At 31.3% G+C, this 17,175-nt stretch overlaps 1 protein-coding gene across 1 annotated transcript; it reads right to left on the bottom strand.

Annotated features, from left to right (window-relative positions):
* Positions 1-4,904: 4,904 nt before the first annotated feature.
* On the bottom strand, positions 4,905-5,360 carry LOC119667236 (probable basic-leucine zipper transcription factor P). The gene has a single exon (XM_038076527.1). It carries the CDS (start codon positions 5,358-5,360, stop codon positions 4,905-4,907), a length of 456 nt encoding a protein of 151 aa, XP_037932455.1.
* Between the last annotated feature and the right edge of the window lie 11,815 nt (positions 5,361-17,175).

Genomic DNA, 17,175 nt, shown 5'->3' on the forward strand with positions numbered 1-17,175 from the left:
GGAATTCCTCAAAGCTATAATGCCGGATTTAGATGTAACATATGGCTACCACATTGCAGAGATGATTGAACTCAGAAGACGAGATGAATTTGGAAGCAATGTTGTAAGCTATTGATGGAGCCATTTTTGTCGGTAAGATAAAAGATGAACATCGCTGTGACCTGTCACGTCGAGACGAATTCATGAATTAACATATATTTGATGGAAGAAATAGTTTTCGAATAAATATCTGGTTCCGTTGATTTGGATCAAACTCTGATTTCATAGTATTTTCAAAATTAAAGAATTACCAATTCATTGGAGATTTTTATTAAATTAGCGATGCTTTCAATTACAGGGCTTTGAGATTGCTTCCCATTCCAAGTAAAATATTTATACCGATTATCCAGGCGAGTATTTTTAAAGCTGTTCAAATTCACAAAGTGAAGGCAATTTCTGCAAAATAGTGATAGTATTGTCAGACGGCTAATATCGTATCCAATAGGCACCATTTACCGGTTCAGAAATTTGGAATATGTTGGTAACGTATGTCTATTTTGTTTCAAGATTAACCTAATTTAATCGAATGTACTAACTTAGAGGCCAATTTAAAAGTAAGAGAAAACGTATTATTATCAGTTAGCGAATATGGGGTTGCATTATCCTTTTCAATTTGATTAGAAATTTTGGAGCTAAAATTAATCCTTATCTTTAATATACCATAGAATCGATACATGTTGGAGTTCATGTAAGAGCGTATAGCAAATATCGTGTTTCCTAGTGAAAGGTTCGAAACACACAAAAAAATTCTCATTTTTCTAACAGTTAACATGTTTGTAGTAGGGTGTTCAGTCCAGTCAACACCTCTATAGACGCATGGGTTCCTCAGGGATCGCCACTTTCCCCCAGTCTCTACAACATTTATGTGTCTCATATCTCAATGTTAGGTCTCTCGACTCTGGCGTTGTATGCTGACGATATGTGTATGCTATACTCGGATAAATGTGCACTCAACATCACCAACACACTTCAAGAGCATATAAACCACTTCCTGAAGTATTTCCAGAAATGGAAAATAATAATAATAATAATTAAAAAACTAAGGCTCTGTTTATTACGCGTACGTAGAGACAGAAACCATCGAGTTTCAAAAAACGCGAAGTATGTAGGGTGAATTTCAGGGATCACGTTTGAGTTGTTTAAAAATGTATTTCAGCCATGAATTAAAAACTGAATTTCTTTAGATACTATTTTAAGTATGAAAGTTAAGTATATAATACATATATCTGAATTTATAGGCAACTAGAAACGATTTTCATGACGGAAAACAAATAAAATCGAACGAAAGTTCTTAAAGAATATTGGGAACATAATTGCAGCTAATTAGAAGCAATTGAAATAATGCACAATAATTGAGCTCATTAATGGGGGCCTTATAAATACTACTGTAAGTCCCATATCTCTACTTTTACATTTCAAACAGGGTATACTGGCATGTATCGTTGTGTATCTCTTAATGAAATAAAATGTAATTTAGTTAGAGCGAGTTTAGGTGCGTAATTTTGTATATGGAATTCTATTATGTAATTCAGTCAATATTCGAGTACATACAGTCAGAAGTATTTATGAAAAATGGTTTCTTCCATATGTGGTTTGCATTATTCTTTTGACATCTGTGACATTCCCTATGCAAACTTGTTGTTGTTATTCCCGAACATGGTCCCATTGGGATATGTTTGATTTTTTCCGTGCTCTCTCTTTTGTCATACGTTTCCATATGACATTTCTGTTTATTCTCAGCTCCAATTCTGATTGGACGCGTTGCATAGTACATGCTTAATCATGCACACTTGTGGAAACAAATTTCACATTTCGCTTTTGGCCATTGGAAAACTCCACCCACACATATTTCTGTATATGCGTCGCAAATAAATCGATTTTGTATACATATGGATTTAGTTTGTACGACGTATGTATTAGATGAATGGAAGGAATTCGAACAGTTTTTTTCTTCTTTGAATCCTTTTTGGTATTGACTACTGATGATTGTAATTTTCTTAAAAATTTTTTGTTATATCAGTTTGTCTTGAAAAATTCTTTTGATTAACCTAATACACTTAAATAATTTTCGATCAATGAACAATGAAAATCAACCATTGTTAAGTAAAATTCTAATTTTGGGAAGTTTATTCTTCTGGCGAAATATTCTTCTCTATTAACAGTATGAGACGTTGTCAGAAATATATTCCTAATTAAAGTCGTGATATAAACAACACCATATATGTATTTCAATGCATTTAATTTATTTTTCATAAGTTAAAAGAGTTCATTTGCAATTTAGCCACGAGTTCTGCGGTTTTTCCTGACTTTGCGACCGCCTGTGGGCCGTTTAGATTTTCGGTTACCTCTACGACCACCACGGGTACGTCTACGTATTACACGTCTCTTAGCTCTGGACTCTATGTCATCATAATCGGAATTCTCATTGGGTAAGTCAGTTTCTTCGTCAATCGCATTGCCAGCCTGCGAGTTTTCAGGCAAATCCTTAGTTTTTTCCACATTTTGATCATCCTCGCTTGAGTCATTTGCAATTGTTCTGGTACGAGTCTGCTTCTGTAAGTGATCTGGACGTTCAATGTTGGTTCGAACGGAAGCAGCACCATGAGTACTTTGGCAAAAACCTAGAAGGGCAGTTATCCCAAGAATCAAAATAATTGTTTTAAACATTTTATTGAGATTACAGATGTAACGATGTTTACTATCTTAAGTGAAATTGTAACTTGATACTGTTTGGAAAAGTTTTGTGTCTTATATACTAAAATTTTTATAAATGCTTCATTATTTTAAAACAAAATATGATTAACGATGCACTTGAATCAATAAAAGAAATTCAAATGTTTACAATATCTTGCATATTTCAGATATTTGATCTTCAGCAAACATATTCGATGTTTGTGGACATATTTGTATTTAAATTATAGTTTCTAGGTAATTAGTTTGTTCAATCTATGGATAATATTTCTAAACACAGATCGAAGGCAGTAAACGCATTTTATAAGAATTTGAGAAGTTAAAAGTCTTTCTTAACTGTTTTCCAGTTTGGAGAGGATACATGAGTTCTATTGAAATATTACGCTGAAATTATTTGTAATAGCAGTTGCTTTATTAGTGAGCTTAGAGTTTTGGAGTGATGTGGATTGAATCCAATTGGCAACAAAGCTATACGCTTACGGTAAAATTATTTATGGCTTGTTATTGCATCTCACACGACTAGCAATCCTACTATGGCAATCACAATAACAATGATGGCTTATACTGTTTTCAAGACTAAAACGGCTTATACTGTTTTCAAGACTATAACGATTTGAAATCGTGGTGCTGTTAACAAATTACTGAGCAATAGTAGAAATAATAAACTTGGATATCGTTGTCGTATTACACTAACAAGAAGTAATCGTACGATCTCTAGATATAAAGTAAATGATGACCACCTAAAGGGCTAATAAATGGTTAACGTTTTAACTTGTTTAAAAATAAATTTAAATTGAAATTCTAAGATGTTTATCTTTTTATAATTGTGTTATAATCACATATATCAAAAAATTTATTTTATTTGGGTGATCGTTTTCAATTATTATAAAACAAAATATCTGTTTCCATTACTAATGTGATGATATAATGTTTTTTGCTTAAGAAAGTGCTAGTTGAGTCGGTGCACTTGAGCGCTTTTACTCCCTATTAACTGCGAGATTTCTTCATAACCCCTCTTTACGCGTTGACTGGATTATTGTGTATCAATTCATCAGACTAAGCAATAACTGACCCCAGATCTGCATACCTCCTCGAGGAGCCTGTAACCATTCCGAGATGCGATAGTGCGGTGTTAGTAAGCCTGTCACTTTTCGTAAATAGTTTCAGGGCTTTATCCTATTTTTCCAAAACAGAACTGATCATAACGATGATGAAAGTCTTATCCCAGTCTTCATATATGATATAAATAGTTAAAATTTAATCAAAAAGACTTTTGTTTAAAGCACAATTATATGTAACTAACAGATCTTTCGGATCAATTACAGAAAAGGTGCATGTTACTGAGTTGTTGCAGATCTAAATCGCGATTAATCACCTATTGGTTAATCGGGCACTTACGTATGAACAACCTCTTTAGAGAAGGATGAGAGAGAAAGAGGTTGACGTCTGCAAGTTATATAAATAAATATAAAGTGAAATATTTATTTATTTTCTCTGCTGATATCCTTGCGAACCAGACTAAAGATGGACAACCTAAGGCAATTAAAATATTTTGTGAAACCCCTGCAGATTCATTTTTGTTCTTAACGTTTTTAGTGCAGAATATTTTTTTAATTTTGAATAGTCGTCATTTGATCTTCAGTTTCCAAGTAGCTTCTTTATTTTAGAACTTTATTCTGATCCTATTATTTTTCATTCATAAATAATTATTTTTATTAATTATTTTTATTGTAAGAAGACAGATGTTTAATATACCACTCTTAATAAATAATGTAAGCAAATTTATTTTTTAAATATAAAAAAAAGTAGTAATATTTACTAGTAATATTTTTCTACAACAGATAGTTTATTAATTTATTTTGAAGAGGAAACCTTTCTAACACAAATTAGTCTTACTTATCATTATATTTAAACCCGTCAAACTAAATCAGTTTAATAAGAATATGGAAGAAATCGATTCAGATAACTTATCATGGTATATAAGTAAATGACAATCTTTACTAACAGAATATAAAATAAAGATATTAGTTTGTTGGACAATATCTATAGTACTTCAACAAACAATAAGGTATGTTATCGTATATAGTATATACAACAAAAACTAAAATTAATTGTTTATTTGTTTAAAATATCTTTATTTAATCCATTATGATTTTCCATAAAATATAAATTATTTAACCGGTACGATTTCTGCGCCTACGGGTTACAAGCTTCCCCCTTCGTACGGTTCGCCGAATTCCATATGGTTGAACCCGTCTTACTTGCTGCTTCCTTGTTGTTCGAATAGCACGGGCACCATCATCAGCAGTATCCTCATTATCATCATTATCATCATTATCATTAAAAGCACGACTTGCTGTAGCGGTACCAGTTGCAGTTGCAGTTGCAGTGGCAGTTGGTGTAGTTGCGGTAGTGGTTGTTGGGCTTGAAGTGGTGTAAGCTGGTGGCGATGTGATTGTAGAATAGGAATAGGTTGGCGTAACGCCAGTTGTCGTAGTTATTGGACAAGCGTTGATGTTACCCAAAAGGCAGAGCTTGGAATTTAATCCGCTGCTATTTCCAAAGAGAAATGCATTTGTAACGCACACTAAGCTCAGGAACGCACCTATAAGACATGCTCGTGACGTCATTTTCGTTTTTTAAAACCAAACTGACTCTTTAAGGCTAAACACGAAAATGATATTTTTTCGTCGCATTTTTTTACTTTTATACTAAATCAGATTCACTTAAGTTATTTGGTGGTATGTACGTTTGTATGTATGTGTCATGCATTTGTTTAAATATTTTACAATTGTGCTAACGAAGTTGAGATGTTTACAGATTACAACTGCATTTCAGAATAGAACAATAGTTTTTTTTGTTTGAACAAATGGAAAAGTTTAGATAGATCTGTTAAAAGTAATAAAAACAGTTATTTAATCTATAATTACTATTGTGGTTGTTTTGTCTTTGTTATTATAATAACAATATATTATTAAATGGATCCCGTAATATTGAGAACTGGGAAGGTATAAATGTAAAGGATACAAAAAAGGTTAAATTTAGAAGTAGGCTCAGTGATATATATTGGATTATTTAATTGATGACTTTTCTTTTAATGATCTGGTCGACAAACTCTGAAGTCATAACATGCTCAAATTTTTGTATCTTCAGTTGAAGTTGATTTTGTATTCTTAGCACATAGAAAAAATATCTCAAAGCGTTTTCAAACTTTAAACCTAAAACACAATTCCAACAAGCTGAAAAGCCGCAAAGTTGTGGTCGCAGCTAAACCGTCCAGATACACGTGGATTAGAGGCCAGAAACGTGTTCGAAAATATTTGTGAAAGCTAAAAGATTTCATCGCCAAAAACACGTTTGAAAACTTGAAAATGGAAACCTCTGAAAATCATTCGTCACGTACGCCCTTTTATTAAGCCATCTGCTGGTGTACCAACGCTGATTACTAATTTTCGACATTCGACCATTTAGGAACGAACGTGGGTGTTCCTTAGTAAGGCAAGACCCACAAACATTGAATGAGCTGTTAATGTCTGCTTTTGTTTACTCAAAGACTTTAATTATTGTTAAAGTTTAATTAAAGCTATTCCTAGAAGCGCATACTTACTAAAATAATAGATTAATAGATTTGATTATTTATAGGCTGCTGTAAATTCATATTTGTTAAAGTGTGAAATTTATACTATTTCTGATGTAGGGATGCTTTCTTTTACTGCCAAATACTTAGTTGTAAAAATTTATATTGAAGTCTAATAACTTAGATTTCTAATTATTTTCCATATTTAAATATATGGATTGTATACTTAATTATAATGCAATAATTAGAATTTCATTGAAAAAATATTTTATCCAGTTTTTAATATTAAAAATGTATACAAATGTTTTTTATTGAAATTTTTTGTTAGATACTTTCACGTTGATTTAGTGCTGTTAACTATCACTTTCATATTTTGTATATTTTCACTTTGTCTTTTTTTACGGCGTGTTTATATTTGAGTTAAATTGGGCACTGATTGTATATCTAAGTGAAGTGAAGGGGCTTACTTCGCAATTTATATAAATTGAATTTAGAAAGACAATTTATAAACAATTTAGAAGTGTAATATTTGCTATATGACTTGACAAATGGTAAGCCTTTAATGTACTTTTAATTAAATAGCAATTTTTTGGAGATGTGAATGTACAATAACTAAAATGTCTATATACTTCACACACTTGAAATACTGCTTAAAGAGAAAATGCTGATAATTATTCAGTGATATCGTTCTCCTTACTTCTAGAATCGAATTTTTAAATAAAAGTAATATCGATAAGGTTCCGAATACCAAGAAATTCAAACGCGGTTTCAATACAGTATAAAAATATTTAAAAACTAGTGACAGAAATAAAAATTTCATCATTATTATCCGGAACTATACAGTATATGTAGGACCTAAGCCTGTTTAACAATATCCTTCAATTCTTCTCAGTTTTTCGCTTTTATTTTCCAATTTCTTAGCTTCATTTCTTCTAAATTCTGCTGCACACTGTTTTTTCATCGTTTTCTTGGTCGCATTCTTCTTCTGCTGCTTACTACTTAAATCTTAAGCGGTACTCTCGTATCCGGCATTCTTATCACATGTCCGACCCATATTGATTGCTGCTGTTTCATAAATTTGTTGATTGTATCATCTTCAGCTAGCCCTTATAGCTCGTGGTTGTATCTCATGCGATACATCTCGTTTTTTTCAAAAAAGTTTTTGTGAGTATTTTCCTTCCAAACACTGTTATCTTGCTTGCTTCAGTTTCAGTTAATCTTCATGTCTCGCAGCCATATATTACTACTGGGCGAGTAAATGTTTTGTTTTCTGCGAAACATTATTACTTATAATTAGTCGTTTTAATCCATAATAGGCTAGAAAATAAAACTTAAAGCTAGAAAAAATTAGGTTAGGTTAGGTGGGTCTATTAGTTAATTTGGTTAACTTGATTGGTTGTAAACCTTCTGGAAACTTAAATTAAACTTAAATTGATTTAATAGTACGCTGTGAGCAAATCCACTATGAAAGTAAGTATTTAACAAGATTAATTAAATTTTCTGAAATGTTCCAATAACGGAAGATTTTTAAAATATTTGCATGAAGCTAGCTGTATACTTATATCCAAATGAGCTGAGTCATATTGCCTGACTAGCTAATTCTAAGTCATATTGCCTAAACACCAGAGTCTACACCAAATTTGTCTATGATATTGCGTGATTGAAAACTCAGAGAAAAAGCATTTAACAAATGTTGAAAGACGCTGCAATTTCGAGAAAGTTTATAATATGCACATACTTCCAGTTCCTCAGAGAATACTCTACCAGTCTGTTATCTTTCTGAAAGCCGTAAATATAGTCAACATTTATAATATTGACCATATAATAATATAGAAATACTATATGCATAATATCATTGATCTTCTGACATAAAAGAAGCGCATTATAAGAGAACAGAAGTATCTTATCGTCATTATTTTCTATAGTTGAGGACTCAATTGCAATTATATGTTGTTACTCTTATATGATGTAACTCTTGAACAAAGAGTTCATATTTGTTGCCTCATTCAGATTATGAATATAATATGGTTTCGGTGAATTTAAAATGCGGACAGGGTCAATGACGTTCTGTCAAATGAATGCATCAATGAATACAATCAGAAAAAATTATTGTCGCAAAGATGGTGTGAGCGAACGAAATTAAAACAGTGAACAGTGAACAACTGTTGTCATAGCTGGAATAAGGTTGGTACGTATATATCAATAATTCCCAAGTATTAGGGTGGAAGCAGCAGCCTTAAATTATTAATTTTTATTTATTTTGTAGTGTGAGAGGGACATGATATAAATTAGTGGCACTAATATGGCGACACTAATGGAAATAATTTGGGGGCACTGACAACGCAGCCAAATATATATTTGCAAATCTTACAGATACAAAAAGCGGTGGAAGGGTGTCAAATGTGACTGCGTGTTGTTTATGTTAGCGTCATAAGGTCATAAATATTATAAGCCAAGTTAAAGAAAGACACTCAATTTTTCTTACTGTGCACAACGGCACTGCGCTCATTAAGTTAATTGTTGGCAATTAACTAAATTGGCACAACGTTTGTTTTACAATAAACCAACATTAAGAGTTACAGAACATTGTATATGCAGTGCAAATTCTTATGATTCCTCCAAAAACTTTGCCCGAAATCATAAATCATAAAAGAAAACGCGCTTGTACCTACTTTCTTGGCAGCTATTTCCGGATTATACTGAATACTGAACATTTTGGTATGTAAACAAAGCGAGCATTCAACTCTTTACGTAGTACAGGTAATTATACAAAATTACAATTACATACTTGTGTGAATCCCCAGCACAGTCCTTACAACGTCTGCAACATTAGAATAATTACGCGAGGAACGATGCGACAAAATTAACGAGACAACGATGACTTGTACAAGGAGGAAGTGGCTCTATCTGCACACACGTTTTTGCTCATTTTATGCGATTTATTTTGTGAATTGCGGTACAACATGATTACATCTAAATGCAGACTGAAAATAGTTTTGTGCCTCCTTCAGCTGTGAAAGTAACTACATAATGCTTACTACAACTTAGCCACTTATGTTCATATTTAAAAAAAATTCTGAACTAGTTAAGATATTACGTGTCGGTATCGTTTTGTGGAACTTCACAAAAAAAAAACTATCTATAAAAGATAGACAAAAGGACGCATCCTTTACATTCTGTATACCTTAATCCTGTCTTGCTGAAAACTGATTATAAACACCGGAGTGCAATATAGCTTCTTGCAGCAGTGACTTTCATTGTATTTCTTCTAGTTCACTAATTATTAGTAAGGTTCCCTTAAATACAACCCTTTTTTAATTAATTTCTATTTTAATATAAAAAAGAGTTTCTATTCTATATAACTTTATGTACTCAAATAATATATTTTTGGCGTTGATGGCAATTAAATTGCTTACACACATAATAAATAATTAAGATTAAATATTATAGGGAATTAACGCTAGAAGAGTTGCGAATATTCTAACTTCCTTAGAAGGTACAAATTTCAGCAAAAAATGTTTGAAATGTGTATTTTTGCAGTTCAAATATAAAAAGCTGCGACTGATAAATAATTCATGGGTTAAAATCACTTAAATGCCGAGAGTAATGACAAATGATAGCAGTACTTCGAATGCAAAGTCCTCGAATTCTATTATTCAAACAAAACCCGCTGTTTGTTACGAGGTAAGCATGGAAGTTAAGGGAGGGAGCCATTTTCGCTTAGTGCAATATTTATATGTTATGTTGTCGGTAAGGTCGTTACGGGGCTTACATTTACACCATTATACTTGGAGCAGTTATTACTTTCCAGCAGTTGATCTAAAAATGCGAAGGAAGTGTTGGCATGAACGGCTCAACGTTAATATCTACCGTGCTTTGCGTGAAAGTTCTCAAAGCCATATTCTTTATGTAAAACGTTTAAATTATTAGTAAGAATATATGTGAGCTACGTTGCTTTATACTTAATATTAAAGTTTTACATTAAATGATGTGTCATCTGCTATCAAACCAAATGTGCCCAAAATATAAATACACACGACGTATCATTTTGAGAAGAAAACGGTGTCAGTGAGTGCTTGAAAATAATTTTATAGGTGCGTATTAACGTAGTACCAGGACAGCGATTTAGAAACAATTAGTTAGATGATAAAAAATAAAATACATTTTAGAGCAGCTGTTTTTACTTTTTCAGGTGATACTCGTAAGAGTATTGTACTAATAATTTACAAAATATTATAAAGGGACTAAGGAATGTTTGAAAGAAACTATATGAAACATTGGAATTGGAAATGACATAATAGCTAAACCGAAATTCTATTTTTTGGTGGATTTGTAGCCATTACTTTTTAATTATTAAGACGTTCGCAACAAATGAAACTTATGTTAAAGTCGTTGTCCTTTGAAATTTTGTTCTGAAGGTCTGTTTGTTCCTATCTTTTCCCATTTTTCGACCTTGACACTGAAACTTTTGTTAAGTATAAATTTTCGTGTATTTTCATATCAAAAGTTGAGAACAATCAAAAACTTCCACCATTTTAGAATGTTTTACGAAAAGAGAACCCTTTAGTATGTCTGCTAGTAGTAAAGTAGGGAAAAAGTTATTAAAACACTGTTTCAAACAAAGTTTCTTGCAAATTAAAGTCAGACTCTCTAAAGAGTTGCCATGTTTTCGTGCGTTTCTTTTTGATGAAAGTAGAAAGTATTTCCGCCATGTTGAAATTGCAAAGTGTTGAGAATTGTTGCCCCGATTAAGCAAAGTTCAACAGTAAATCGGTGTCTAAAGTGGCAGGATTGGAAGTTCTGTGGGGTGACAAACATTGTTAACAATGTTAAATAAAAAACTTTAGAAATTTTGTCTGCGTTGCGTCTCGTAAGCGTAAAGCACCAACTTTGCGTTTAACGTACGCACAAGGATTGCGAGCTGCATTTCATCTCACTTCACCAACATCCATTAGATTCAAATATATTCGTATAGTCATTTATTGAAAAACTCAAAATTAGTATAGTAAACAAAAGTTTAGACTTTTCGGCTTCATATCATCTAATCCAGGGAGTAGAATCTCGCAAAACTTTTATAATATTTAATTGCAAACTTTTGCTCGGTTTGAATGTTTTTGTTGTGATTCGTATGGTCGTGTACGGTGCGGTGCGTATGCGCAGATGGCAGTTTGGCCCAGTTCTGCCTATGAAATTAAACGGTGCGTCGGAAAAGTTTCACTTGCGTTTTTATGGGCTCGCAAGTTTCTGCTTGTTTCAAAGTTTGTTTAATGGGTTTTTAACTAGAAGAACAAACTTTTCAAAAATCAATATTTCCTGCCTTTATTGCAAAAAAGTTAAGAATTTAAATATGTAGGTTGCTTTTAAAATTCGCACATTAAAGCTTTAACATTTTAGTATTATTCTATATATTATTTATATAGAAAAATAAGAACAGGTTGCTTTATTATGTTAATGAGATAGTATTAAATAATTTTTTCTTATGCAGTGATTGGTAATTGATTACTGACAATAATAATATGACTGGCACACAGTTTAAATAAACGTCAAAAGAATAGATAAGTACATTTATTAATTCCTGGTCTGCAAGATTTAATTCTATTTATTGGTATGCTGGTATTGCTACAGATCTATCAGACAGATCTATCAGTTATATGAAACCTTTTTACTTTTTGAAATGTTCTTATGAATATTTTTATGTATTTGACAATTAAAAATACGTTAGTATTTATAAGTATCTATTAATATATGTACATACTTTACCATCGAAGTTAAAACATGAAATATATTCTATTCAACAATTTCAAGGAATTTTCCGAATTCTAAGTATTTATCTATCGCCTTAAATGCAGCATAAAAAAAATAGTTTCTTATATATTTTTCTAGCCTTCGAATACTTTTTATAGGCGCATATCTAATAGAGACAATTGTAGTTTAGAGAACCAAGAGTAATCATATAAGATCAGATCTGGAGATAATAATAATTAATGAAGAGTAAAATAACAGAGTTCTCGTACATTGAGATGGTACATCATCTAAAATTTTATAATATTTTATTTAATACTCGTAAATATAGCCAATTCATGTTGTTGAATAATTATATATGATATTTGAGGTGATTTTAGAAAACTATAAATCAAAAGTAAAGAACAATGAAAACTCTCTCAAATATCGTTGAATTTTATTTTACGGTTCCGGTTCATCTTCAGTATTTTATACTCATGGCTTTTATATACCTTACAATCATATTATAAACATAGTTTTTAAAAAATTTAAATATTTCCAAAATATGTATGCAAAAACAATATCAATTAAATTTTATTGTTAAATGAAATAAACAGACTAATGAATGATGTTTATATCGTGGTTATTTCTTCTAAGCTCATGTGGCTAGTTGATTTTTTATTGAGTTTACTATAGGTTCATGTGTTATGGAAGTGGATTTTCGTGTAATATCTTTATTATTTACTTATGATGTGCCTTTTTAAGCATGATGACTTTTGTACAAAAATATAAGCTATTTATAGAAAAGGCTAAATCAGATATTTAAAAATGAAAGTACTTACCCCATAAAGAGGGAGTGTGTCTTATCCCGATTTCCCTGCTTTACGCCCAAGCTGTCTAGCTTAGGTAAACCTAGTCAGCTAGATGTTATGCCCTAATGTCTCTCTCTTTTTCCATTTTTTCTTTTACTGAAATGGGGTTGTATCTCCACGCGGCTGCAATCTTCCATATTCATTCCTAAGAGGTGGTGGGTTTTAGTAGGTTCAAGTCTCACACTGTGACTTTTGCTGTTCTTTTCATTTACTCCAAAAAAAGGCATGTGTCTTATGTTATATAGATACTAATCAAAACATATTTATTATCATTGATAGGTTTCAGTTTGCAATAATTAGAAAATGTTAATGACTAATAAATATTTAAACGACTATAAACCATTTAAATGACATACATATGTAAAACATAATAGGTGCATTAATGACATTAATTTGTTTATTCTTTGCAGGAAATCTTTTTAAGTACAAAATAAGGTTGTATTCTAGAAATAATAAATGCTTTAAGTACGTGGACTAAAAAGATCCAACAATTTCAGAAATGCAAGGAGTCCAAATCATTCAGAAAGAAAATCCAGAAAACTTTAATACTGAATCAAGTTTTTTCTAATAAAAAAGTGAATATTCAGTACTGTGAAAACTCTATATATTGCATCAAACAAATTGCAGAGAATTCATTGTATTGCCGGCGTCCCGCGCGACAAATAAACATAAAAATTTCATTAAAAGTAATAAACTAATTCCATTCGATCCTATTAAAAATCATTTTCGAATTAAGAAAATTTGCATATCCTTGATAGATTCATTTGGGCTATTCAACAAAAGAAACACACTAATGGGAGTGGATGAAGTGGAGAGAACGGTTTGGACAAAAGTTAAATCTGTGTAGAAGTAAGGTAGAGGAATGAGAGATTTTGTTTTTGTTTGTTTATGCTGTTGGTTTCGTCATTGTCGCTACTACTGATGCCTTCGAGTTTGATAATTGTGAGATATTTAAATTATTTTTCGTGTTTCGTTTTTCGTTCATGAAGCGAAGGATATGCACAGGACACTTGGAAAAGTGGGTTGCCAACGCTCATCAATCAGCTGCAGACTAATTACATAATCTCCTCTTAATAATGCGCCTTTGGACTTGTTGAGTTGAGGGTGCGTTGACTTCGGTTTCATTAAAGTGAATACATATCTTCATGTCAATGTACGCAAGACTGGCTAGTAGGTAGCTTCAGAACTTTATACCACAAGAATTTAATTTAAACTTGTGACTTTTTTTAAAAAGAAACATTTTTAATGTTCATAGAAAAACTTAGAACAAAAAATGTTTTCAACATATTGCTGCAGCTTCAGTACTGAAATTACTTCATATAATTGCATTGATTTCTAGACAAAGGCAAAGCAATGACAGATTTAGATATCCCGTTTAAATCACATAAATGTTTATTATTGTTTGTGTGAATAATTTTGTCTCTTTCCTCATCTTTGCATATAAAAATCTAAAAGGATAATCAACCCTAAAGAAAATGTTTTCATAGCAGAAAAATTTATCAAAAAATTCTTCTCATCAGTAAGTGCTTATCAGTACAATGATGCTATATCAGTGATATCGGTTGTTGGTGAAGATGTCAACACATAAAATATATTTGCAATGTAATTAAGATGAAATAGTGAGGAATCTTCCAATAGCAAAGCATTGCCCTGCGTCTTATTTGGGCATACTATTATGGCATTATCGAATAGATGAATAAGTAGTTATCGTACATAAAAATTTGTATTCATAACAATTGGGATTTTACGACCATACTTTGTAGACTTCTAGGCTACAATTCACATGTGACCGTCCGCTCTGCATGAATACCCACAGCACATTTCTATTCCTGTGGATTCCTTAGCATTGCTTTACATAATTTATGCTCATTTCAATAATCATAACATTTTGGGTCATGCCTCTTGGTTTTATTGGGCTGGGGAATATACATGTGCATTTGCTTGTGTTCGAATGTGGTGGGATCTTTTCAAGGCAATTGTGTCAAGACATATAAATGTTGCTATTTTATATTGTGGAAATAATAATAATTTTTATTAACATTTTAAGAAACAGAATACGATTTATCTTTTGTAGGAACACAGAAAAGTTGAACTATTAAATGTAAAAATTCTAAACTAAACTAAAATTTAAATTAAGGTTTTTGAGAAATCATTTCTGCTTATATTTTCTAATGAACTTAATTATTTTACAAATTTTGTTATACGAATTAAATATGATTAATTTCTTATTTATTTCTTATCTTATAAATGATTCTAGAGAATTTAATTATAATGAGAAAAAGATCATATAAAAATTATGATACTGAAACTCAATAGATCCCTTTAAGATTCTTTACAATAGGTGATATATATTTTCATATCAGTACATCTTAATTATTAAATGAAGACAAGTCTCTCTTATCGTTTTTTAATCTTATCGTTCTTGAATTTTTATTTTAATGAAGCTATGTTGTCATAACTATTATAAAACTTTATAGTATTATATTTATTTAAAAACAGTCAGAATAACTCTTTAGATGACCTACCATCAATCTCGGCTCTATATTACTGAAGAGAGATGGCCTATCCTAATTGTACAGATGAACTAGCTCTTTTGCCCTTCGGTTTCATGGAGTATCGCATCAGAAGAAATTTCTTTTCGGTACAAACTATTTTTCTATTAGGGACCAAGTTGTTGACAGACTAATACCACAATAAAGCTTCCATCCACTGAATTACATGGCTGATTCAGTCCTTTAAAGATTGTCTTCGGAGCCATTGCCATTGACCTTAGGCATCCAGCAAACTACCACTCTGTTTTTACTTTCCTATCAGTAACTTGTTGTTCCATAATAAAACTTTGGTGTACAGAATTGCACGGCTAATCAAGCTTATGACTGTGTTTGCTATTGATTGAAGACATCCAGCAAAGTACCACCCTGTTTTTGTTTCGTCAGTTGCTGCAACATATCATAGCACTCTACTTTAATACTCTACTTTAGTAAATAATTTTCGTGGTGGTCAAAGTAACTTTGAGTTTGGCACCGGCGATAGTAAGATGGGATTTCTGTGAGATTACTTTGATGTTTTCGGAATCAGAAGATTGAGCAGTTTCGAAATTCGAAGACACAAAATCCATAATATTTTGTTGTTTTATCTGTGATTTCGACCGTATGATCAGCGTCCACTATTTTCGCAAGCAAAGAAGAAGACGATGGGCTCATGTACAACTTAGTACAAACTTGTTCAGAATTGATGCCATCAAAGTAGCAAAAATTATTATTTCATCATTGAAAATTATTATTTCATTCAAATTATTTCGATAAAATTTTAGAATAGAAAATCAATGATGACGTATTCCGTTTATCGTGGAATGTCTAATTAAAATTGGAGTTCGCCGGGTATTCAGAGTAATAGAGACCTATTCATAACTATTTATCCCTTAGCACGTGCTGTTCCACACTGTTTTAAATGTTTATTAAATACTTTTTTACTTCCGTTTGCCCGATTATTATTAACTACCAACCATAACTGAGATATGACCCCCTTATAGATGGTATAATCACACTACCGTCAATATATCATCTATGACACGTATATAAAATACCAATTGTTTTCTCTGTATATTTGACGGCTATAATAGTAAAATTAGTTATAAAATTGGATAACGTGTATATACAGTTTGTATAAACTATGGGCTTATAGCGAAAAGGATTCATTAAACTAAAATAGCATCAACTATATATTACAGTATTTTATATATGATAGAAATATAAGGACATTAGAAAATAGATTGAGTCCATTTGTTGGTTTTCATCTTTCAAAGTAATTCGAAAAAAACTATTCGAAATTTTATGGTTAAGATTTTTAAAGGAACTGATCCACGTTACAATAGTAATTTATCGCAAGAGCTCGTATAAATATTCAGCGAAGGTCTGTACATCAATTAAATAATTGGATTTCATTTATTTAGAATGCCACACACATTTTCAAAGCAATATGTTGCTGACTTTATTTGCGAAAATGTCCATTTTCATACACGTATATTATTTATAATAAATAAGAAATTCCATGAATACAAAATATTATAAAAAGGATGTAGTGCTTGGCACGAATCTTAAGAAAGGGTTACGGTGATCTTTTGAAAAATATTTTTTTATTTATTAGATATTTGATTACAACAAAGTTATTCCATGCAATATAAAATATTTAAAATAATTATTTTAAATAAATAAATGATCTATTTTTAACTCTCATTGGAACAGAACTAATAATAGTTTAGTTTTATACCAGGTT

This window comes from Teleopsis dalmanni, chromosome 1 (genome assembly GCF_002237135.1).
Source record: "Teleopsis dalmanni isolate 2A chromosome 1, ASM223713v2, whole genome shotgun sequence".
Lineage (NCBI taxonomy): Eukaryota > Metazoa > Arthropoda > Insecta > Diptera > Diopsidae > Teleopsis > Teleopsis dalmanni.

Excerpts from the sequence above, each read along its gene's own strand:
- LOC119667236 (XM_038076527.1), bottom strand. The coding sequence starts at position 5,360 with ATGACGTCACGAGCATGTCTTATAGGTGCGTTCCTGAGCTTAGTGTGC.